The 25880-nt window shown below is 47.5% G+C and overlaps 2 protein-coding genes across 11 annotated transcripts in view; one reads left to right on the top strand and one right to left on the bottom strand.

The window, feature by feature from the left end:
- MRC2 (mannose receptor C-type 2) overlaps positions 1-15548 on the top strand; it is a 99545-nt gene extending 83997 nt beyond the window's left edge. Inside the window, exons 23-30 of the mRNA XM_048830460.2 lie at positions 7-115; positions 1485-1723; positions 1820-1988; positions 2659-2808; positions 3469-3588; positions 4599-4778; positions 8997-9023; positions 9784-15548. Of these exons, the coding sequence (XP_048686417.1) occupies positions 7-115; positions 1485-1723; positions 1820-1988; positions 2659-2808; positions 3469-3588; positions 4599-4778; positions 8997-9023; positions 9784-10004 (1215 nt within the window). The 3' untranslated portion in view covers positions 10005-15548. The remainder of the gene's footprint in view (positions 1-6; positions 116-1484; positions 1724-1819; positions 1989-2658; positions 2809-3468; positions 3589-4598; positions 4779-8996; positions 9024-9783) is intronic.
- Positions 15549-21274: 5726 nt separating this feature from the next.
- The window catches only part of MARCHF10 (membrane associated ring-CH-type finger 10), a 100239-nt gene continuing 95633 nt past the window's right edge, over positions 21275-25880 (bottom strand). For 6 of the 10 annotated variants that reach the window (XM_075123700.1, XM_075123695.1, XM_075123699.1 and 3 more), the window contains one exon: positions 21275-21913. In XM_075123700.1, the coding sequence (XP_074979801.1) occupies positions 21695-21913 (219 nt within the window). In that variant the 3' untranslated portion in view covers positions 21275-21694. The remainder of the gene's footprint in view (positions 21914-25880) is intronic. The other 4 variants (XM_075123703.1, XM_075123701.1, XM_075123697.1 and 1 more) reach the window with 1 other exon arrangement.

A 25880-nucleotide genomic window follows, 5' to 3' on the forward strand; every position in this document is an offset into this window, starting at 1 on the left:
TTGTAGACTAACTGCGCGATGGTTTGGCACGGCTCCCCTCCCCACTTCACTGGCCGCTGGGACGACAGGAACTGCCTGGAGGAGAAGCATGGCTACATCTGCCAACGTAGCATAGGTAGGGGAGAGGGGCCGACAGCACCGGGCATGTGCAGGTGCCCTGCCCATGGCACCTACTGCAGAGAAGGCGGGGCGGGTTCAGGTCAGAAACAAGCGGTGTAATCGTAGCCCCTGGTGACCTGGCATCACGGCCCCCTACGTGCTGCCTCTGTTGGGTCACTGGCTGCAGCTGGGCTTCGCTGCTGCCAGATCAGCTCTGCGCCCAGCTGTCGGCATCCAGCTTCTCTGGGCAGCGTGCGCTTTGCCTGGGTTCTCTGGTACCAGCCACACTTGTGGGGCTGACGGTCCCAATTCTCTTGTAATGCGAGCCAAGATGCTGGGGAAAGGATCAGTGCAGATGCCTCTGTGCCACCCAGGCGCCAGGCTGTCCGTGTGCTGGCACGTCTGTCAGGCTGAGTGTGTCCCACAATACGCTGCAAAGGAACTCAGCCACCGTTTCGAGAACACCCCTCCCCGGGGTATCTCAGCGTGCCACTGAGTTGCTCTGTGCAGGGCTGGGTTGGAGCTAGGGTGACCAGATGTCCCGATTTTATAGGGACAGTCCCAATTTTTGGGTCTTTTTCTTATATAGGCTCCTATTACCCCCCAACCCCTGCCCCAATTTTTCACATTTGCTGTCTGGTCACCCTAGTTGGAGCCCAAATACAGGCACCAAACATGCACCCCCTGGAACGTAGGACAGGCTTGCTTTCAGATCCTGACCCAAGCCCGTGGCTTTGGGCCCAGCTCTAATACTGTGCCAGGTCCAGCTAAATCCATCTCTGACATGGTGCTGGACCGCTCAGCATCAAAACGCACCACGGCCCTCCCCACATGTCTCAGCAACCTGCCTCTTAGCTCCCACGTGCCTGCCTGTCTCCTTAACACGATGCAAAATATATTCTGTCCCACTCGGGCTGCATTTGCAACTCACTCAGCTCCACCGGAGTCCATGAGCTGCCCCACATCTCGCTCTGCGTGTGGGCAGCAACCTTGGGGCCCGGATCCTCATGTGCTAAACAGTCACAACTGTGAGACTCTGAATGTGCCCCCGGGCTGGGATTCCCCAACCCATGCTCACACGCACACTCCTCAGCCTGGCTCCTGCTTTGAACAAAAACCTGCAGCTGGTGGCTGCCTTCTCTCCTGGACCTGGATGTCGCCTGCTGGGGGTGGGACATTTTGCTGTCCGTTCAGCAGCGTGTTTTGCCCTGAGCTGGTACGACAGTTACCCACGGGGGCATTTTCACATGGTCTCGTTCCTGCCCGCTCCCCAGGGCCCACTCCCATACTGGGATGGGATGCCCTGTGGCAGTGCCGAGGGGCATCGCACCAGTGCAAAGAGGGACTCTGGATAGAGATCTGACTGTGTCTCTTTCCTTCCCCAGACCCAACTCTGAGCTCATCCCGGACCAGCTATCCCCCCTCCCCCAGCTCCCCGCTCTCCTACCTCAACAGCACCTACCGCATCCTGCGGAAACCCCTGAAGTGGCAGGAGGCCCTGCTGCTGTGCGAGACCCGCAACGCCACGCTAGCCAGTGTGCTGGATCCCTACACCCAGGCCTACCTCACCCAGGCCATCAGCAGCTTGCGGGCCCCTCTTTGGATCGGCCTGGCCAATGAGGAGGTAGGAGAGGGGGGCTTGTCTCCTTGAGGGCCGGTGGAGGGGAGGGGTTGTGCTCTGAGCTGCCCCTGAGCCTTCCCCCTTATCGGTGGTTTTCAGGGAGGCCGGAGCTACTCGTGGTTCACAGAAGAGAGCCTGTCCTATGTCAACTGGCAGGACGGGGAGCCTCAGCAGGTCACGGGCTGCTCCTACATGGACATGGATGGGACGTGGCGGACAGCTGGTTGTGACACCAGATTGCAAGGGGCTATCTGCAAGGTCAACACAGGTGTGTGCGCCGACCACCTGGGAGCAGAGGAGACGCAGGGGGAGCAGGGGGAAGAAACACATCGGGCACCCTTGGTGCCGCTCTGCTGGGCAGCTGCAGACCGTGGGATGCTGCTTGCAGGCCGAGCTGTGGTTTCTGAGCCCCTGGCTGGGCGGGTTGCAGGCTGAGCAGCAGGAATCCATCCAGGGAGCGCACGGTGTGGCAGCCGCTCTGCACTGGGATGGGATGCCCTGTGGGACCTAGAGGAGCTGGCCTGGCAGGAAGGTGTTCCAGACATGGCCTGTGTCTTCTCTTGCTCGTTCCCCCGTCCCCCCGCCTTGCCCATCCATGCAAGGCAGGGCACAGACAAGACCTAAACTCTAGCACTGGTGGGTCATCAGCAATGCTCCTGCTTGCAATGTTTGCCTGGACAGAGGTGTTTGGTCTCTTCCTCCTCCCTCCCCCTTGGGGTGCTCTCTCTGATCCAGCCACAGCTGTTTGGCGGTGCCACCGATCAGCTGTTTGGCGCACCCCCGATTAGCTGATTGGGGGGAGGGCAGAGAGCACCGAGCAGGCAGCGGCCTCAGGAGGGGACGGAGCAGAGGTGGGAAGACGCGGAGTGGTGGTGGGGCAGAGAGGGGACCTCCAGGGAAAAGAAAAACTCCTTACCCATGCTTCGGCTCCTTTGCAGGGTCCCCCCGGTCACACAAGTGGAGTTACAGTGGGAGCTGTCCCAAGTCAGTGGAGGATTCCTCCTGGATCCCCTTTAGGAATCACTGCTACACTTTCCACATGGAGGTCACTCTGGGACAGAAGGACGCCATAAAGAGATGCCAAAAAGGTACGAATGAGGTTCGAGTGTAGCGAGCCCGACCATGCGAGCCTAGGAATACAAGATGGTTAAGACCCATTAGATCGTGGGCTCCACCCACTGCCCAGGCAGACTTGTTCCCTGTAACGTTCCTGCCAGTGAATTGTCCAGTTCATTTCAAATACCTCAAGCAGTGCAGCTTCCACCCCTTCCCATGCAGAGCCAGTTCCACGGACTCCAGCGCTTGCGGTCCCTCATGGTCAGTATAAATTAACCTCCACCCCCCTTTCTCCTGGCCCAATGCCCTTGTGTATCTCTTTCCTGGGTGCTTCCCCACTTCAGTCACTCTCAGGTCAAATCTCCATGTGTTCAGTGTGTGATCAACCAATCCTTTCAATAATCACTTCTTCTCACAGGGCTATGGGGCAGATCCTCAGCAGATGTAAATTGTCAGAGCTCTGATGACCTGCGTGGAACGTTCCAGGCATTTTGCACCAGCTGAGGCTCTGCACGCCCCTGCTGATTGTCTGTGGAACCATTGCTGGGCATTGGATCTACTTAAACAAAGGCCCCTTCCTGTCAGGTCTCAGCAAAGCCACTGGAGCAAGACCCAGCACGTGCAGGCTGCGCTTCCCTTCCTCTGAGTGGCTGGCCCCGTAACGTTCCTCTGGTGTGCCTTTTCCTCCGCAGCTGGTGGCACGGTGCTGTCCATCCAGGATGAGACAGAGAACGTGTTCGTTTGGGAGCATCTCCAAGCCTACGAGAGCCAATCCAAGGGCGCCTGGTTGGGGATGACGTTTAACCCGAAAGGTAAAAGAAACACGTTACAAAGGGAGTGATTTGTCTGGCTCCAGTGTTTTTAGAAACTGGAGAGGTAGGAGCAGCGCTTCTGACTTCACGGCAGATCACTGGTGTCAGGAGGCGGCATGGCCCCATGGGTGGAGCACTGGACTGGGAGTCTGGACAGCTCAGCGCTGTAACCAGCTCTTCCATTATTTGCCTCCATTTTTCTGTCTGCACGAATGGGGATAATGGCACTGTCCCTCCTGGGCTGAAGTGCTTGGAGATCTACAGAGGGGAATTGCTAGATCTGGGCTCAGTGTTACTGTCATCAGCGATGCACTGCGGTGAATGAGCGCCTAGGGAATTGCACGTATCAAAGAGCCCATGTATGTGGAAGCCAGGCACTCTTGTAGGCCTGCACCGATCCTGTTACCCGTTTCTCTGGGGGAAGATGTGTCTTCTGCATGCAGTGGCCTGCGTAGCTCTAGGCACTTTGGGGTAGAGGGCTTTGCTGTGTCAGTCCCAGGGGAAGTGAGACAAAGGAGTGGCTGGACGTTTGCAGTCCCAGTCCAGTCTCCCAAGGGAGAGCTTGGCCTGGGACAGTGTCTCTGACCTGTCTGGATCACCTGCAGGGCTGATCTAAGGGGACCTCCAGGCCACACTGGATATGGTGCTGGGATTCAACACTGTCAAAGGGCAGCTCATGGGCCAAGGGCAGCCCATGTTGCTCTGAAGTGCAGCTTATAGCTCTTTGGAGATGACCAGTCCCCGTGTTCAACATGGCCAGGCCACTCAGCTCATCCTGCTGGAACCTATAGACTCTGCCAGCTGCTGCTCACATCAGAATAGAGCATTGGATGCTGGGAACTGTAGAATCAACAGTCTGCTCTGTCATACCGAAAATGAAGGCAGCAGTGGCCTGCTCCCGTGTGACACTAGATAGGTGTCCTGACAAGGCACCAGCACCGTGGCTCTGAGCTGGGCCAGGTTCTGGCTGCCCTTGTAGCCCTCTGTAATGGTTTCTTCCCGTCTCTTAGGAGGCACCTTGGTTTGGCACGACAACACAGCCATGAACTACTCCAACTGGGGCCAGCATGACACTGGACCCAGCATGCTCAGCCAGAACAGCTGCTACTGGATCCAGAGCAGTAACGGGGTGTGGCACCTGGGCTCCTGCTCTAATGTCACCATGGGGGTCATTTGTAAGATCCCCCGAGGTAAGAGGCCCCAGGAAGCTGGCTGACTTGGCTTGGTGGCTTTCACTTCAAACAGAGAAAGAGTTTGAGATCAAGAGAACCGCCTGCCGGGGCAGAGTAAATCGCTCTGGGGCTCAGGTGCTGATTGATTTTCTGTCTCTGGGGACCTGGCCTCAAAGCCTGGTTAGAGGAGTTTGGGCGGGGGCATGGTACTTCACAGCACCTTGTCCTCCGCACCCAGAGTGCAGCTCAGTGCAGTTGCCAGCCTTTGTGCCGGAGAAGTGCAGGATTAACATGTAAGAGCTGCGGCAGGTCAGATTGAATTGTAATAGCAGAGCTGTGGGTGGGGAATAGCAGATAAGGACTGAGGTGCATCAGCAGAGCTGGGTGGGGACCCAGGGTTGGAATAGCCGGGGCCGTGGAGGAGGGTTGCGGGGCGTCGGCGGAGCTGGGCGGGGACCCAGGGTTGGAGTAGCCGGGGCCGTGGAGGAGGATTGAAGGGCATTGGCGGAGCTGAGTGAGGACTCAGGATTGGAATAGCCGGGGCCGCAGAGGAGGGTTGAGGAGCGTCGGCGGAGCTGGGTGGGGACCCAGGGTTGGAATAGCTGGGGCCGTGGAGTAGGGTTGAGGGGCGTTGGCAGAGCTAGGTGAGGACCCAGGGTTGGAATAGCCAGGGCCGTGGAGGAGGATTGACGGGTATTGGTGGAGCAGTGCACGGAGCCCAGGGTTAGGATACATACTCTTGTCCTGTCTGTACCCTTCTGACAGCCAGCTCATTCTGGAGTTTTCAAGTCCCCAGTATCCAGCGGGCTTCTTAGCCTGTGAAAATGGCCGTTTGCGCCATGCTCTGGTGCATCCAAAAGGCCTGGCAGATCTTCCTGGGCTCAGAAGCAACATAAACAACATCAGGCCCAGGCAGAGGCGGTGCTAGCCCATTGGGGTCCCTAATAGGAATACTTTGGGCACCCCATAATACATACTAAAAACTCAAATGGGGGCCCCTTGGGGAGTCTGCTTACACCCAGCACTGGCACTGGGCCAAGGAGTCTTAGAATCATAGAATATCAGGGTTGGAAGGGACCTCAGGAGGTCATCTAGTCCAACCCCCTGCTCAAAAGCAGGACCCATACCCAATTAAATCATCCCAGCCAGGGCTTTGTCAAGCCTGACCTTAAAAACTTCTAAGGAAGGAGATTCCACCACCTCCCTAGGCAACGCATTCCAGTGTTTCACCACCCTCCTAGTGAAAAAGTATTTCCTAATATCCAACCTAAACCTCCCCCACTGCAACTTGAGACCATTACTCCTTGTCCTGTCCTCTTCCACCACTGAGAATAGTCTAGAACCATCCTCCCTGGAACTACCTCTCAGGTAGTTGAAAGCAGCTATCAAATCCCCCCTCATTCTTCTCTTCTGCAGACTAAACAATCCCAGTTCCCTCAGCCTCTCCTCATAACTCATGTGTTCCAGACCCCTAATCATTTTTGTTGCCCTTCGCTGGACTCTCTCCAATTTATCCACATCCTTCTTGTGGTGTGGGGCCCAAAACTGGACCCAGTACTCCAGATGAGGCCTCACCAATGTCGAATAGAGGGGGACGATCACGTCCCTCGATCTGCTCGCTATGCCCCTACTTGTACATCCCAAAATGCCATTGGCCTTCTTGGCAACAAGGGCACACTGCTGGCTCATATCCAGCTTCTCGTCCACTGTCACCCCTAGGTCCTTTTCCGCAGAACTGCTGCCTAGCCATTCGGTCCCCAGTCTGTAGCTGTGCATTGGGTTCTTCCGTCCTAAGTGCAGGACCCTGCACTTATCCTTATTGAACCTCATCAGATTTCTTTTGGCCCAATCCTCCAATTTGTCTAGGTCCCTCTGTATCCTATCCCTCCCCTCCAGCGTATCTACCACTCCTCCCAGTTTAGTATCATCCGCAAACTTGCTGAGAGTGCAATCCACACCATCCTCCAGATCATTTATGAAGATATTGAACAAAACCGGCCCCAGGACCGACCCCTGGGGCACTCCACTTGACACTGGCTGCCAACTAGACATGGAGCCATTGATCACTACCCGTTGAGCCCGACAATCTAGCCAACTTTCTACCCACCTTATAGTGCATTCATCCAGCCCATACTTCGTTAACTTGCTGACAAGAATACTGTGGGAGACCGTGTCAAAAGCTTTGCTAAAGTCAAGATACAATACATCCACTGCCTTCCCTTCATCCACAGAACCAGTAATCTCATCATAGAAGGCGATTAGATTAGTCAGGCATGACCTTCCCTTGATGAATCCATGCTGACTGTTCCTGATCACTTTCCTCTCATGCAAGTGCTTCAGGATTGATTCTTTGAGGACCTGCTCCATGATTTTTCCGGGGACGGAAGTGAGGCTTACTGGCCTATAGTTCCCAGGATCCTCCTTCTTCCCTTTTTTAAAGATTGGCACTACATTAGCCTTTTTCCAGTCATCCGGGACTTCCCCCGTTCGCCACGAGTTTTCAAAGATAATGGCCAATGGCTCTGCAATCACAGCCGCCAGTTCCTTTCGCACTCTCGGATGCAACTCGTCCGGCCCCATGGACTTGTGCATGTCCAGCTTTTCTAAATAGTCCCTAACCACCTCTTTCTCCACAGAGGGCTGGCCATCTATTCCCCATGTTGTGATGCCCAGCACAGCAGTCTGGGAGCTGACCTTGTTCGTGAAGACAGAGGCAAAAAAAGCATTGAGTACATTAGCTTTTTCCACATCCTCCGTCACTAGGTTGCCTCCCTCATTCATTAAGGGGCCCACACTTTCCTTGGCTTTCTTCTTGTTGCCAACATACCTGAAGAAACCCTTCTTGTTACTCTTAACATCTCTCGCTAGCTGCAGCTCCAGGTGCGATTTCCAGGTGCGATTTCATTCCTACATGCCTGAGCAATATTTTTATACTCTTCCCTGGTCATATGTCCAACCTTCCACTTCTTGTAAGCTTCTTTTTTATGCTTAAGATCTGCTAGGATTTCACCGTTAAGCCAAGCTGGTCGCCTGCCATACTTACTATTCTTTCTACACATCGGGATGGTTTGTCCCTGTAACCTCAACAGGGATTCCTTGAAATACAGCCAGCTCTCCTGGACTCCTTTCCCCTTCATGTTAGTCCCCCAGGGGATCCTACCCATCCATTCCCTGAGGGAGTCGAAGTCTGCTTTCCTGAAGTCCAGGGTCCGTATCCTGCTGCTTACCTTTTTTCCCTGTGTCAGGATCCTGAACTCAACCAACTCATGGTCACTGCCTCCCAGATTCCCATCCACTTTTGCTTCCCCTACTAATTCTTCCCGGTTTGTGAGCAGCAGGTCAAGAAAAGCTCCCCCCCTAGTTGGCTCCTCTAGCACTTGCACCAGGAAATTGTCCCCTACGCTTCACATTGTGGGTTTCATTGTGGATAAATTGGAGAGAGTCCAGCGAAGGGCAACAAAAATGATTAGGGGTCTGGAACACATGAGTTATGAGGAGAGGCTGAGGGAGCTGGGATTGTTTAGCCTGCAGAAGAGAAGAATGAGGGGGGATTTGATAGCTGCTTTCAACTACCTGAAAGGGGGTTCCAAAGAGGATGGCTCTAGACTGTTCTCAATGGTAGCAGATGACAGAACGAGGAGTAATGGTCTCAAGTTGCAGTGGGGGAGGTTTAGATTGGATATTAGGAAAAACTTTTTCACTAAGAGGGTGGTGAAACACTGGAATGCGTTACCTAGGGAGGTGGTAGAATATCCTTCCTTAGAGGTTTTTAAGGTCAGGCTTGACAAAGCCCTGGCTGGGATGATTTAACTGGGAATTGGTCCTGCTTTGAGCAGGGGGTTGGACTAGATGACCTTCTGGGGTCCCTTCCAACCCTGATATTCTATGATTCTATGATTCAGGTGAAAGCACCTACCTCCCTGCAGGACTGTCACCCCAGGCACAGGGGGTGCCAGGGTCTCGGCAGGTGCGGGGCAGGCTCGGGGGGCACCAGGGACTCTGTGGGTGTGGGGTGGGCTCGGGGGGTCCAGGTTGAGTGCCAGTCCAGGAAGAGAGATGAGGCAATGCGTAGATTGGGCACGTATTCTGTATTGCGGCAGCCATTTGCCCCCTCTGTAGCAGGCAGGGTTGGGCGGCAGGGGAGGAACACACCCTTCCCCACTGGCAATAATGGGTCTGGAAGGAAGGACACTCTGGCAGGCTACTGATCTGTCTCTCTCTTCATTCCCCTTGCAGTTGAGGAGAGCAGCTTCTCCCGATCAGGTGAGTGGCACAGCAGGGTCACAGATCAACATGGGCATAAGGCCTTGTTCTGTCCAGCCCCAGTTCCTGGAGTTGTATGGGACAAAGGGAGTACCAGGGCCTGGCAGCCTGGTTCCTATTAATACCAGCAGGAGTGACCGTGTTTGCCATCTGCCGCTGTGCCCATATCTTGGCAGGCTTGCCAGGGTCGCCTTTGGGTTAAGAGCTTTCCCTGTGAATTCCCCAGGGCAGGGGCCACACTTGATTTCTGTGGCTGGAGACTGTGTGTGCACACCGCTCCCTTGCTCCTATCATTCCTCTCCTAGACAGAGAGGAAAGGCTTCCATCCGCGGTTGGGATCCAGGGCGTCCAGGCGCTGCAGGTTGGCAGAGAGGGGTACGGCACGTTGAGTGGAACCAGGCACTACAGCCATGGAAAAAGACGCCCCCACAGTCCTCCCGGGAACTACCTCTGCTTTGGGGGCCTACCTCCCAACCTCTGAGCCGTGGGAGCTGTCTCTGTTGCAGTGCCCTGGCCTACCCCTCTTATGAGCTGGAGAAGCCTAACCCACATGTCTGGGAAAGTTTGCAGGAGCTGATGCACAGGACTCGGAGACAGGACACCTGGGTCCTATGCCCTGCTCTGCCACTGACTTGGCTGTGGTGACCTTGGGCAAGCCCGCTCCCCTTGCTGTGCTTAGCTTCCCCTCAGTTCAGTGGAGACGGTGACCAGGATTGGGCCTAGTGGTGTGGGTTTCATGTGCTTTTCCCCTCTCCCTCAGCTCTCCCAGACAACACGACCGCCATTGCTGTGGTTGTCCTCTCCGCACTAGCGCTGTGCGCTTTGGTCGCCCTCGCCGTCTACCTGTACAAGCGCCGGCGGAGCTCCGAGCGGGGGACCTTTGAGAGCGCCCGATACAGCCGCACCACCTCCAGCCCCAGTGAATCTGCCGAGAAGAACATTCTGGTGTCTGACATGGAGATGAATGAACAGCAAGACTAATGGGGGGAGTTGGGGGGAAGGGGGAGGGGCTGAGAGCACCAGGCACACTATCTCCACACCAAATACACAAGGTCAGCAAAGGACAACAGCAGAATCACTGCGGCTGGGACAGGGAAGAAGAGCCAAAAAGGGTTTGGGGTGGAACGAGGGCCTTTGTCACCAGGAAATCAAACACCGGGGCCAGTCGCGTCTCCCTCTCGTATCCCCTGGGTGGTCAACAGGGTTTGCAACACCCATGGGAGTTCGGGGAAGGCGGTCTCTAGGCTGCAGCGGGAGGGCAGAGCATCACCCAGTTAGAGCCTTTCAGAGACCTACACAGGAGCCAAGGCACCTGCGACCCTGAGGTACTAATAGCCACGAGCATTTAGGGCCATTATGTGGCTCTCTGGACTGGCTCCCCGAGGCCACATAGGAGACAGGCTGGTGTCCAGAGAGAACTTCCTCCCAGGTGAGCAGTCTCTAAACCCAACCCTTCCCACTCCACTTATCCAGGTGGGAGGGTTCCCCACCCCTCCCCAAGCGTCTGGGTCTGAGCTATCTCCATCACACCTCCCTGGGTTACTGCATCCCTCTCAGTTAGCAGAGCATGGCCACGGCCCACGTTCCCTCCAGCAATGGCAGCATGGGCATCCCACTAACTCCCCTGGGATCAGATCAGAGGCCCTCCTTTCCCATCCCCCCCACCAGATACAAAGGTGTGAGCACTCCCTTCTCTTCTAGCACTGTGTCTGATTGGGGCGTGGGGGGGAGGCTGCAAGGGAATGGTTTTCCACTTAGTCTTCATTCCCACCCTGCCGTTTTTCCTGCGACTTCTCATCATGTCACGGTGCAATTATATTTATTCCATTAGGGTGTCAGAGACGGAATCCTTTGCCCATCCCCATCTCTCCTCTCCCGTGGACTCAAACAGAGCCACTTCTACCTTGCCTGAATGATTTAGAGAACTGGAAGATGAGCTCACCCGCTTTGTCTCATGTGCCAATAAGTGGCTTATGCCCAAAGCTGCTAGGCTACAATGAAACTTGAGCCACTAAGCAGCCCGGTCAGTGTGGGTCTGATTGCAGATTTCTGACAGGATGCTCAGAGTAAGGAATGAAAGGCCCCTGACTCTATAAAAATGTTCCTGTGCCAGATATGGACTGGCTACAGAGCTTCCTTACACACAGCAGATGTGTTCATTATACGTTCCTTTAATGCTCTGCCAGCGATGGTTGACATGCGTTTAAATCAGGTATTTTACACACACTGCCGTGTGGTGGCTGAGCAGTGTAACAGTTGATCATTCCCATGACTTCACCCCCATTAAGTTCTACATTCCTACATTTACAATATTTAAACTATCCCTTTGTCTTTGAAGTTCAGTACATATCAGTCTAAGTGCCTCCGAATCATACTGTTCTTCTAATTACACAACCCAAACACGTAACACTTGGTCAGCTGGCTGGCTGTTAGTTGCAGCAACTGGCAATGGTAGGTTTGGAATCTTTGAGGAGTCGTCCTGCATCTGCCATGTGCAGAGTTTGCTCTGTTGATTGTTCTTTCTGAGGAACAAACTGTAGATGTCAACGATTTCTGTTGAACTCTCCACTGTCGGTCTCGGTTACACATGATCTGGGCGCTGAACTCTTTTTTTTTTTACGGCAGCTGGACTTGCCCACCCTTTTTCTCCATCCAATTTGATATGAACAGTCACCAGGTTCTCGACCTGGCAGCTCTCTGGGTGACCTTTGTTGTAAAAGTGTTCATAAGCTCTTTTAGCCTTTTTATCCACTTTGGCTACTCTCTTCATGTGTGGCCACTTCGGGAATATGTTCTTTTCCAAAGTTGGAACAGAAGTTGTGAGTTGTCTTCCCATCAGCAATTGTGCTGGACTGTATCTGGACTGTATCAACAGTAGCTGCTGTTGCTGATTTGTAACTCAGAAAAGCAATGAATAGATCTTCCTGCTGTAGGACTTTCCTGTCTGCCTGTAAAGCTCTCTCATCTCTCCATTCACTTGTGGGTAAAGTGGGATGCTAGTAATATGATCAAAATCATATTTTGTTTGGAATGACTTAAATTCTGCTGCAGTGGATTGTGGTCCATTGTCCATCGCTAGTTGTCCTGAAATACTGAAGTGAGCAAAAGTGCACTTCAGTTCCTCGATAACCCTGCTACATGTTCTGTTTTTCAAGTACATTATTTCTTTATATCTGGAAAAATAGTCCACAATGACCAGGTAATGATGTCCTCTGAATTCACATAAATCTGCAGCTAGTCTCTTGCCAGGTCTGTCTGGTCGAGATGCTTGTACACTGTATGGTTCGGCATTGTTTCTTAAGTTGATTTATACTGAATCGCCTCTCAAATGTCCAATATCGTCAAATCCTCCATTGAGTTCTTCTACCTTTCTCACTAGGCCTATCATGGCTGCCATGTTGTTTCTGTGGTGAACTGGTTCATGCAGTTCAGAATACTGCCAGGGCTAGTCATAGCTGTGTCAGGTGACCTGAGCTCTGGGAGGTGTGGAAGGTGATTGTATGTCTCTTGTGCGATGACTGTGACATCAGCTCCTGCATCAATTTTAAAGTCAATAGTCTTACTATGAATATTCAGTTTCACTCTCCAAGCAGGTTCTGTGTCATCACAAGTGGTAGATCCCAGAAACCATGGCTCTTGATTGTCTGTAATATGAGTCACCTCCCTGATTGCTTTGGTGCAGCAAATAGCTGGAAAATGTCCAGATTTCCTGCATTTATTACACTGTGTGCCTCTAGTTGGATGTGCATCATCTCTTGGGATATGACTTTGTCCACATCGTGTGCACGTAGGCTGGAATTTGTCCCTCTTAGCCTGGAAGTTCTTTCTCCCTGCTTCAGGGGTTTTGTGGTGACGACTTTTAGCACTCAAGTGTCTTTTTACAGTTTCTAAGCCAGTAGGTTTTTCAAATTTGTCAACTTGTTCTGGGTTTTGCTGTCTTACCAGCTCAGAATGCTTTGCTCTCTGTATAGCTGTGGCTAGGGTTAAATCTCTCTTCAGTTGTAGCTGCAGTGAAAGGTTTTTAATCTGTTAACCCAGTAGCTAGCCTGTCTCTGATATTTTCATATTTTGCATTTCCAAAATTACAGTTTTCAGCCATTGTATGCAGAGCTCTTATAAAGCATTCAACATTTTCCCCTGGTTCTTGAATTCTCTGGTGAAAACAATGCTCTTTTGTAAGCCACGTTTCTCTGAGGTATAGAGTATGCATCAAACATAGCCAGAACCCTTTCATGGTCATCTTTGTCTTCAGTAAAGTCAAAGGATTTAAAGATATGTTCTGCTTGTTTCCCCATAGCATAAATTAAAGAAGATACCTGTATATCATCAGTTTCCTTGTAGAGCTTGGTAGCAATGTGAAACTTGGAAAATATTGTTTTTAGTCTGTCCATTGTGAAGGTTGGTCAAAGCTGAAGTTCTCTGGGGCATTGAGATCCTGCAACCTTTGTTGCTTTGTTCCTTCTATTTGAAACCTTTGTTGCTGTTTTCTTTCTGTTTCTGTTCTTATTTTACTCCTGTCACCAGGTCATGTTCTTCTGTACCAGATATGGCTACAGAGTTTGCTTATACATACCAGATGTGTTCATCAGAAGATCCTTTAATGCTCTGCCAGATATGACTGAGGTTCATTTAAATAAGGTATTTTACACATAGCGCCACCTAGTGGTTGGAATGCATCTGATGACATGAGCTGTAGCTCGCGAAAGCTTATGCTGAAATAAATTTGTTAGTCTCTAAGGTGCCACAAGTCCTCCTTTTCTTTTTGCGGATACAGACTAACACGGCTGCTACTCTGAAACCTGTATAATACAGTTTAGCATTCCCGTACACTCACTGCTCTCCCTCTTCCAGTACCCAGCCGCAGAGCTGCCAGACTAATAGCCTCAGTCTCTCTCTCTCTCTCTCTGTTCCCCTCCATCCCCAGCATGGACCATTCCATACCAGCCATTCTGCTGTTAATCTCTGCTGACTTTCAGACCAATCATGTTTCTTGGGAGAAACAACCCAGAGCGTTTAGTTTGTTTTCTGTTGTGTTTGGAATTGGTTGCCTCATTCGGACTGGGATAAAAGTGGGGTGGGCTTGATTTTGGATGTTTGGGTCTTTTAAAGGGAAATGACAGCGTCTCGCCATACTGTATTGAATGCGTGCTGAATACATGCCTTTCTTTACACAGATGGCCGGGGAGTTTGTGGTTGCCTGTTTCATGTGTTAAGTGTAGCTAGGAAGGAGGAAGGCAATGCATGGCCAATACCCTTCTTTCATGCTTTTGAGCTGTGCAATAAGAGAAGCCTGGGTTTCCTGGGGAAGAAGCCAGGAATGGAGCTCAGCTTTTCCACTCCACCATCTGGCTTCAGCGACAAACGCTTTGCCAGAGTTGGGATACCAGATGACTGGAGACAGCGAGAGACATTCAGCCCTTGAGGGGTGATCTCTGATAGGAATGGGACGTAAAGGAGGCCGTCAACATCTCTGAAGCGAGACAGCATGCCCCTGTAAGAGACATTTGATTTTAGCCCTCTGCCTCCGAGGCTTGAATTTTTGTTGTTCTAAAGACAATGGGAAATAGCTAATTTTCGTTACTCTAATTATTATGGCACCTGTATGAATTTTAAAATTTGTTGATTTCACTTAAGCTGGAAATTAAGTGTTTGTAAAACTGTTTTCTTGGGATTTTTTTAGTTTTTGTCTTTTTGGTTGGTTTTTGTTTATTTTGGATGGTGTCTAAAATCTGCCACAATAGTCCACAGTGAGGGGCAATTTACAGATAATGGAACTGCCCCACTTCCATTTCTTTGTTGTGGCTTTCTCTGTGCTTATTTCCTGAGGATTTGTCCAATTCAGAGCTGTTTGTTTGTACGCAGACGTGGGGGGGTGAGGGGGGGAGCTGTGTGGCTCAGCGGATGAATGCACTAGCCTTTCAGCTTTGAAGATCTAGGTGGAAAAACCTGATGAGGATGAAGATGAATGTGCTGATCTCATCCTAATCCCCAGTGGGCATTTAGGTACATCACACACACAAAACAACACTGTTAGCATTGGCAGCCTCTTCCCTAGGGATCTTCCGAACTCAAATAGCAGGAGGGTTGCTTAGTCTGAATAGAGGTCTGCTGGCATAGCTGTGGGGGGGCCCCAGGCTGGAAAAGGAAGGCGGTGCTGCTGGTTGGGGCTGCAGAGCTCAGGGGGGTCCCTGTACTGAAATAGCAGGGGATTACAGCACTTTTTTTTTAAGGGCTTTTTTAGGTTTCTGATCAATTCTTTTTCTTTCAAGGCGAAATAACAAACTCAGAACTGCACAATCTAGTGGAAATTCTGCGTGGAAAGATTCATGTAATCAGTTAACAGTGATTGGGATTACCGAAAAAATTCATACACAGTTAAATGGTATTTCCTATCACCGTCAGAATAATGTGAAGAAATGCTTAAAGGGACCCTGACCCTATCAATTATATGTGGGTTTTTTTTAACTCTCCATGTTTTGTAAGATCCTTCTAGAAACTTGGAAATAAAAATCCTTTCCCCATCAATGTTTTTCTTTTTTTTTCCGTTGGCAAATGCAAGGTTTTTTTTACCTTGGGTCCCTAATGGTCCTGAGGAGCTGGACTCAGATTTAGCCTTCCTCTCTGCTTGTGTGTGTCCCGTCTCTGCTATCACCCAGTTGATGGAGTTGTGAGTGTTTGTTAATGGCTGCTCTGCAGATAGTCAAGGGACCTTACAGATTGATTTTTGCTGCCCCCAGAGTGAGGCGGCTGTTTGTTTGTTTTTCTCTTTAAATCTCAGTCAATGAGCAGTGCACATTTTTCAAAGGGGGTATTTATATTTTGACAGCCAGTTCCACCAGTTTATGAGGTATGTCAGACTTGGAGCCAGCGTTCTGGGGTTTCCTCAATAAGAGTTGGAAGATTTGGGGGCTGGAATTTGGGATGGTTGAATTTGGTCAGCTGAGCCTAGAATATTTATTTATCAATTTTATAACTTGGTTTTCTGGCCCTGATTCAGGAAAGCAGCCGTTTTCAGGACCAAGCTTAAATATTGCTTATATGTAAAAATGAGCTTCATAGATTCCAAGGCCAGAAGGAACCATTGTGGTCATCCAGTCTGACCTAAATAACAGAGGCCATAGAACTGCCCCAAAATAATTCCTAGAACAAATATTTTAGAAAAACATCTAAACTTGATTTTAAAATTGTTAGTGATAGAGAATCCACCATGACCCTTAGTAAGTTGTTCCAATGGTTAATTACTCTCATTGTTAAAAAAAAATGTATGCCTTATTTCCAGTATGAATTTGTCTAGCTTAACTTCCAGCCGTTGGATCATGTTATAACTCTCTGCTAGATTGAAGAGCTCATTATTTAATATTTGTTCCCCAAGCAGGTATTTACAGACGGTAATCAAGTCACGCATTAACCTTCTCTTTGTTAAGCTAAATAGGTTGAGCTCCTTAGGTATGTCTCTATAAGGCAGGTTTTCTAATCCTTTAATCATTCTTGTGGCTCTTCTCTGCACCTTCTCCAATTTATCAACATCCTTCTGGAATTGTGGACACCAGAACTGGACACAGTATTCCAGCAGCAATTGCACCAATGCCAAATACAGAGGTAAAATAAACTCTCTTCCTACTCTAGATTCCCCTGTTTATACATCCAAGGATTGCATTAGCCCTTTTGGCCACAGCATCACCCTGAGAACTCCTGTTCAGCTGATTATCCACTATGACACCCAAATCTTTTTCAGAGCCGCTGCTTCCCAGGATAGAGTCTCCCATTGTGTAAGTATGGCCTCCATTCTTTGTTCCTAGATGTATGCAATTATATTTAGCCATATTAAAACCTATTGTTTGCTAGTGCCCAGCTTACTAACCAATACAAATTGCTCTGTATCAGTGACATATCCTTTTCATTATTTACTACTCCCCCATATTTTGTGTCATCTACAAACTTTATCAGTGATGATTTTATGTTTTCTTCCGGATTCTTCATAAAAATGTTAAATTGCACAAGGCAAAGAACCAATCACTGTGGGGCCATACTAGAAACACAACGATTCAGTGATGATTCCCTATTTACAATTACATTTTGAGATCTATCCGTTAGCCAGCTTTTAATCCATTTGATGTGTGCTATGTTAATGTTATATCTTTCTAGTTTTTTAATCAAAATGTCATGTGTCGATCATACTGACCATTAATTTTGATTAACATTGGACGGCCTGGATCAAATTTTGCCTTGGTTTATACCCAGCACAATCCAACTGATCTCAGTGAGACTGCATATCAGAGCAGAATTTGGTGCTATGTGTCCTACTGAAGCTTTCTGCTTTTGCTTGTTGACTAAGAAAAAAACAGAGCTGGAAATTGAAAGCAGAAAAGCTAAGAGTAGCAGGAGTTGATTTTTTTTCCCCCAGTGCACTCCTCACGAGAATAGGGAAAGAGAAGCTGATGGGTTGACAGGAAAGTCACAACGGGCCATGATGTTTAATGGCAAACAGCAATGGAAATCTTTCTGAGAAACACTACATTGCAGAGTGGGGAAAGGACATGTGAGTTATCCTCACTCTGGAATTTTAAAGCTTTCAGGGTGACTTGACCTGATCTCAGGTAGATGGTTTACGTTATGGAGGGATCTCAATTACAATGCTGGTTTTAAACTATAAAGTCCAGAATGAGAAGTGTTTTTAAATTAAAACTTTCAGAGGCAGAAGCTGCTTGTGGTAGCAAAAGGAACATAAGAAATGGTGGAAATAAGATGGAATAAGTATTGTCATTTTTTAAAACTTGCACCAGATAAACCTGCTTTAAGGGAATGGCTAGTTAACTCTATGAGGTTATTTTTGTTATAGTCTCACTTTGCACCCAAGCCTAGTCTAGCCCAAGCTGCTGCGGTGGGGGAGAGAGGGAGAGACCCCCCACACACACTCCTGCCCAGCCCAGCTCAGTGGCTGCCATGGCAGGGGAGAGACTACTGATATTAAAATATGAGTTGTGTGCTTTTATTTGTAGAACAAAAATACGTTAATTATTACTTAGTTTTTTTTATATAGCACTTTTATCCAAAGCGCTTTACGATAGTTAGCTAACCGTACAAACAACATTTGGAAAGCTCATTAAATGGTCCGCCAAGACCCTCAGCAATTTTCAAGTGGTCTGCGAAAAAAAAAAAGTTTGAGAACCACTGCTGTAAAGAATAGTATGACAGGGGAGTTGACATACATGTAGAGCAGGGAGTTGCTTAAAGAGTCCATAACTTCCCTTTCATCCCAAAGCCCCCATGACTTCCTGCTGTCACTCTCCTCTGCAGGCAGGAAGGATGCTGCAGGTTTCTCTGCAGTAGGGGAAGAGTCCTCAGTGATGCCTTTGTCGCAGAAGTGAAGCAGGGGTCCTTTGAAGAATCTGCCAGATAAGGGATGGCTATGAAGTAAAAAATGAGACTGAAAAAAGGAGACATCAGGGGTTTTTTTGGAGGTGGGGGGGCGGAGGGTGAGATCATAGATAGGTGACATTTTGATACAATCTGTGATTTAAAATAAATGTGGCATGACTTGTGATTTTGTGCCTAAAATTTGCTATGGCAAACTCAGTACCACAAGGTAGAGGATTCAGATCACTCTCTAGCAGGAGCAGCTCATCAAGGAATGAGGTTTTATCAGCACTGTTTATCAGCACTCTTTGCATTGTGCCCAGCTCCAAGGGAAAAAATGATTTTCATGAGCACTCAGAAACATATCTGATGGAACAATATATTTGACTATTTTCAGAGTGGATACAGCACTTCTGGGTAAATTTATCTGGGTGCAGGGAGCGGGAGACACTACTGTGCATTTGCCCAGGAAGTCATTCTTTGCAAACATCTGAAAACAGCTTTTCATAGCAAAATGGCCATTCAAAAGGAGAACAAAAAATGATTCCACTCACATTGCCAAATAAATAAATTTTAAAAAAACCCACTGGTTTTGCCAGCCTATTACTGGTAGCTCTGGTTTCTATAGTATTTTATAGAGTGCCGTATGGATTGCAATTACTGTGCATTGTTTTAAAAAATAAAAAAGCAACAGTTGGTGGCAATTTTCATTTCACCCAGTGGTGAAAACCATTCCTCTGACTAGAACTGGTTTGTACAAAACAAGTAACCACAAGATCTTTGTTTCCAGTTCCCAGAATCCAGCCATGAGTCTGACTCAGGAGCCACTACTTGAGCAGGATAATGGAGGAACACAATGCTCAGTGGATATGGTGAATGCTTAATAAGTGATTTTACTCATAGACAATGACAATTCTACTAGATACTCTTCACTCAACCCACAAGCTATACGATGTTATGTGACTAATAGCTAGTTAAACAACTATAAAATTCTCATTGTGTAGCTAAGGTTCTTGTTCTGATAACCATGCTAATTGCTACAGTGGTGTTATAATCTGTTAATATATTTTCAGTTGATATCCAAGCTCCAGGCCACCTTGTTTATCACTACACGATCCAGAACTGGTGTTTCTAAAACCTACACTAGAAAGTTACCTGTTACTGACAGTGGGTGTCAGCAGGGGCAGCTGAACTGCTGCCGAATGTGGTTTAGATGGTAGTATAGCTAATGACAAGCCACACTGTGCACGGATTTAGCTGCACCCGGTGTCAGCAGTAGTCCATTTGGTAATGTAGACAAGCTGTATAGGGATTGCAGCTCAGCACCTCCGGTCAGATTCTGAGCTCAATTACACTACTGTAAAACTAGACTTTACGCAGAAAGGAGGAGTGAGTTGGAGTAAATGTTTTTGCTTCTAGCTTTCCTCTTAATCACCTTAGTAATTATTGTATGTGACTCCAAAGAAGCTAAACTGCTTTACACCAGCTGAGGATCTTGCCCATAGTTCCCAGTCCTGCTAATCTTCACACATTTGGGTAACTTTAGTCACATGCAGTTAAACTAATTTACATGAATGGGACTACTCACATGCAAAAGCATCCACAAAATTGGGCCCTTATTATGAATTTTTTACTTTAACTGGTTTTTATTTTTTTGAAAGAAAAAATCTTCTATTAACATAATTATTCATTTATTGGATTTTCAGAGCCTGCAACAAATTGATGTTCCAGTAGTCAGAGATAAAATGCCCAACTGGAGCTTAGAATTCCAAAATCCAGGGGATGGGCATAAGCTTTTCCATCCTGGTATTGTGTCTTAGAGACTGCCATAAAATTCTTCAGACGTCGACCATCTCCTGCAGTAAAACCCACTCCAAATCTTTTGGAGAAAATCTCGATGAGGATTCCCTCCTGGATTTCTTCTCCTGTTGTTCTGTCTGGGGCTGGAGGTTGTCTTACGGAATGAACTCTGGACCAACCCCCAAATTGAGGCGATCCCCAGAAAGTGGGCCTCTGCTCCAACTGTGGCCCTTCTTAACTGCACCCCCCATTTCCCAACACTGCAATTTTAATGGAGCTGCATAGCCTGGGACCTCAGCCCCTACACCTACAGCCCACAAGATCTGCCAGGGGTTATTGAGGCTTCATCAAAAGGATAATGTAGCCCTTATATGTTCTCTTTTCTGCCTAAGGTCTGTGTGGCCAGAGTAGGGGGAAGGCAGTGTAATTGTCTGCCCCTTCTCCTTGAGTGAACCCCAAACCAACAGAATAGCCTCTGCAGGTCCCAAAGGAGTGGGGTGCTCCATGGGGCCATATGCACCCTGTGAGCAGGAGGAGAAGACCCCACCATGTAAATCAAAGAGAAATTTGTCATTTACAGATCTGAACATTGCCTGAAAGGAAAGCTACAGCAAATCTGTATCGATCAGTTCAAAGTTGTGTGAAATCCTGAGGGCTCCGGGCTGATTACACAGCATCTAATTCTGTGAAGCATTCAGTCTCTTCCCCCTCATGTTCCACTATTCAGGAAATGCTGCAAAATGCCATTTATTACCAACACATAGCAATATACCAAATGGATGGATAAGTGTTCTAGTTGCTTTCTGTGGATAAAACTAATGGTTCAATGTCTTACTACATCAGTCTTTTCCTCTGGTTCAAGTCAGGATTGTGAGTTTTTCCTTCTCTCATCCTTCTCCCCATGGGTGCTGGAACAATTTGTATAGTGGGGATGCTAAGAGCCATATAACCAAACTGTAAACCCTGTATATAATGGAAACCACTTCAAGCCAGGGGGTGTGGCAGCACCCCTAGTTCCAGGACCTGTTCTCTTCCCCACAAAAAGAAAAGAACTTGTGTATTTCTTGTTCTTTAAAAATTAGTGTACACTAATGTTAAGGGATAAACAAAATTATTTTACTGAAAGTTTGTCCCACTCAAGCTGGAGACGGTACACTAATAGGTTTGTCATCACATACAGTAAATCAATAAATTTACAAGTACGCTATAGAAGATTCCCGTGTAAACTGTAAATACGATCATTTAACTTTACTGTACAAACCCAAGGTCTAATCAGGAGAAGCCTCTGAATTACAGAATGAAAATGTAGTATGGGTCCAGAGTACACAATAAAGCAACCACATGCATTTCTGTAGCTTCTGGTTGTAAAGGTTACAGAAGGCCAGTCAAAAACACACAGTGCCTGCAAGTCATCTGTTTTCTGTTACGGTGAGCAGTTTTAGGATATAATCAATAGAAATGGCATGTTTTCTTCACTACTAGCTGCTTTGTTCCATGTTATTTTAAAGTAATTATCAATTGGGGTTTCCACTTCTAAAGACAGTAATAGAGCCCCTGAAAAGGACAGTGTGACATGTACACACTTGTTTTAGTTTGATGTAAAGCAAGACCCAAAAGAAAAAAAAAAAGATATAAAACACATGGAGAAGGGTATTCAATATAATAGCCTCTTTGCCAAATTCATTGGACAATCTGGTAAGCACTCTTTTATCCATTGTTCCCCGACTCTGAATCTGTAAAGTGGAGAAAAAAAAAAGACTACTTAGAATTCCTCCCTTCGTAGAGAGGAATAATATTCAGCGAATTCAGCAACCTAAAAATGATTCTTTTAAACACATACAGCAAAGCACAAGCAAGAATAATAACTAGGTAAACTCTCATTGCCACTTCTCTGCACTACCAGGAGCTCAGTTCTGCTATCGGACATGTGTAGGCAGCTCCTTCTGAAGTCAAATGGAGTCATGCATGCCTATCTGAGGGCAGAGTTGGTCCCCCAAAGTGCAAAATGGGCACATTGCTTGAGACTGCCTTGGGACTTACACAGTTTGCATTACTGTGGGAAAACATGGTCTTGTGGCAACAGAAAAGGATGTTCTATTCCCAAATGTTTCACAGGAAGTCTGTGGTGCCTTGGGGAGGTCATTTAAGATCTGTGCCTCAGTTTCCTTCTCTGTACAATAGGGATGATAATGCATATCTCACAGGAGTGCTGTGTAACCTCATTTGTTAATATTTGTAAAACATTTTGAGATCATTGGGTTGACGATGTTAAACAATTGCGAAGTATTATTTTCCTAAATGGCCTTATTAATTACTTCTCAGAAGTACAACTGCAAGTGTGGTTTTCTAACTATCATGTAACGAGCAAACCCAGAGATTCTGAGATATTAGCCCACTCTGTTATATTAGTAGTGTTTGGCGAAATATTCTGAGCCCACTATTTATGAATAGGGGCTATGCATGCAGTGGAACAGAAAAAAGGGCTGTTTCATTGTGAGAAGGAATGCTAAAAAACCAAATTCTTCTATTACATTGGTTTAATATCATTGGAGTTAGCGTAGTATAAATTATACTTTGGTCCTTGATTATAACTTTTGTAAGAACTATGGCATATTCCAAAAATAAATATAGAAACTGCTCCCATCTATTGGTATTTCAGTGGTTCATTTGAAGTCCAGGCTTCAGCAGAGAAAGGCTCCATAGCTGAGCTGCTTATGAGGCAGCAACCACTCACTCCAACACAGGTAACACCCGCTGAGTAGGTTATGTATGTATAGACAAGCATAACTGTTTTCCTTTCTTGGAGCTTAAGCCAGATCAATAGTAATGTAGTGTGCGCTCTGTTGGGCTGCACCTGCAAATGACAACATTAAAGCCTCTCCATGGGTTGTCGTTCTGCAAGAAAACAAACCTACTGCACGATGCCCACTAAAATGTTCAATAGCCTTACAACTGGCACTTGCTTCTTTAAAACTCTGGTGCTGAGATTCAGGTATCCAAAAGACAAATGTATTGGTTCTGAATACACAAGCTACTGCCCCATACAACAACAAGGGTTTAAAACTGACCTTTTAGATGTCTACGTGGTGCTAATGGTGGACAGCAAGTGGCCATCTAAGTTAGGTTCACTTGTTGAGCATAGTGGAGAGAGTGGTCCAAGAGAAAGCCGCTAAATAATAAATGACAACTGATGTCTATTTGCAATGACTTAGTCAACTGTGAGATGCAATATAGTCTCATCGTCAAAGCAAAGGATTGTGAAATATGGAATCATTTTAAAAACAGGAGAATACCTATTAGACTACATGGAAAAAATGTAATGTTAAGCTTCTCTGTGCTCTGACATGCCCCACTATTAACTGTGACTCTGTGAGGGAAGGAGGTGCTCAGCATGAAAAGGGTTTAAGATTAATCACAGGCTGCTTTATCCCAGACAAAGTGTAATGCGGATCTCTCAGGTGGAGCTGGCAGGGGAAGCTGAGATATTTGTTCATATTATACTGTCACGGTTTGACAATTAGGAAAATATGCTCCTCTGGGTTGACTCTACGTAAGCAATGAGCTGCTCAACTAGCAGCATATGTGAGATGAGGAAAAATGTGGAAGGGTAGTGGCAAGACAGAAAGGACTTGAAAACAATGAGCATTGAGCCATCAATCAATCTTCCAGATTGATGGTATGTCACCCATTAATTAAAAGATGACCGTAAGCATGTACTGTAGCTATTTTATATTCCAAGTATTTATAGATGGACCAACCTAAATAAGTAGTTGGTATTTCACTATAGTTTAGACTATTACATTCTAACTAATCATAGAATATCAGGGTTGGAAGGGACCTCAGGAGGTCACCTAGTCCAACCCCCTGCTCAAAGCAGGACCAATCCCCAGCTGAATCATCCCAGCCAGGGCTTTGTCAAGCCGGGCCTTAAAAACTTATAAGGAAGGAGATTCCACCACCTCCCTAGGTAACGCAGGTGTTTCACCACCCTCCTAGTGAAAAAGGTTTTCCTAATATCCAACCTAAACCTCCCCCACTGCAACTTGAGACCATTACTCCTTGTTCTGTCATCTGCTACCACTAAGAACAGTCTAGAGCCATCCTCTTTGAAACCCCCTTTCAGGTAGTTGAAAGCAGCTATCAAATCCCCTCTCATTCTTCTCTTTCGCAGACTAAACAATCCCAGTTCCCTCAGCCTCTCCTCATATGTCATGTGTTCCAGTCTTCTAATCATTTTTGTTGCCCTCCGCTGGACGTTTTCCAATTTTTTCACATCCTTCTTGTAGTGTGGGGCCCAAAACTGGACACAGTACTCCAGATGAGGCCTCACCAACGTTGAATAAAGGGGAACGATCACGTCCCTCGATCTGCTGGCAATGCCCCTACTTATACAGCCCAAAATGCATTTGCCCTTCTTGGCAACAAGGGCACGCTGTTGACTCATATCCAGCTTCTCATCCACTGTCACCCCTAGGTCCTTTTCTGCAGAACTGCTGCCTAGCCATTCGGTCCCTAGTCTGTAGCGGTGCATGGGATGCTTCCGTCCGACTCTATCCACCTTATAGTCCATTCATCCAGCCCATACTTCTTTAACTTTCTGGCAAGAATACTGTGGGAGACCGTGTTAAAAGCTTTGCTAAAGTCAAGGAACAATACGTCCACTGCTTTCCCTTTGTCCACAGAGCCAGTTATCTCGTCACAGAAGGCAATTAGATTAGTCAGGCATGACTTGCCCTTGATGAGTCCATGCTGACTGTTCCTGATCACTTTCCTCTCCTCTAAGTGCTTCAGAATTGATTCCTTGAGGACCTGTTCCATGATTTTTCCAGGGACTGAGGTGAGGCTGACTAGCCTGTAGTTCCCAGGATCCTCCTTCTTCCCTTTTTTAAAGATGGGCACTACATTAGCCTTTTTCCAGTCCTCCGGGACCTCCCCCAATCGCCTTGAGTTATAAAAGATAATGGCCAATGGCTCTGCAATCACATCCGCCAACTCCTTTTAGCACTCTTGGATGCAGCGCATCCGGCCCCATGGACTTGTTAATGGTTCAGTTAATGAGGTTTAAGGGCAATAAGTGCTCATGCAAAATGCAGGTTTTGCTTAGAACCAGGAATTTCTGACTACTGAAGCCAATGCCCCAAGAAGAAAATAGGCTCTAGGTATATTCACTGCAGGGCACTCACAGGGGAAATTGGGTGTAATTAACCTAACTAGAATCTAGGTGTCACTATAGTATCACATGATCAAACTGAAATAGTGCTGCTTTGGCAAAAACACCAAACGGTTGAATCAAGTCTGCTAGAGTCTAACCTGACTCCTACTAAAAGAGATTGGCTGTGAGTACACTATAGGTACAAGACCTGGAGTCTGCCTATGGGTTGGAATAACAAGCTGGGCAGTTGATGTTCTTCCCAGATGTTACTAGTTTTACATCCCCATTTATATCATGTTTATAATATTTGATATTTTTTCTCTGTAGCTGATGTGTCTGAAATGGATTCAGAGTAATGACCCTTGTTCAGTAACAGAACAGTTATGTTTGGGGTCGGGGGGGAAGAGAGGATGTTTTCATATGTCACAATTATAACTTTGATAAACTGATCCTGCAAGACCATGGTAGTGAACATGCATTAGTGAAGATGTATTTAAAAATATTTATTCTCGTTGTTACCTTCTGATTTTTCTTTAGCAATACCACTA

Source organism: Caretta caretta, chromosome 27 (genome assembly GCF_965140235.1).
Source record: "Caretta caretta isolate rCarCar2 chromosome 27, rCarCar1.hap1, whole genome shotgun sequence".
In the NCBI taxonomy this organism is placed as follows: Eukaryota; Metazoa; Chordata; order Testudines; family Cheloniidae; genus Caretta; species Caretta caretta.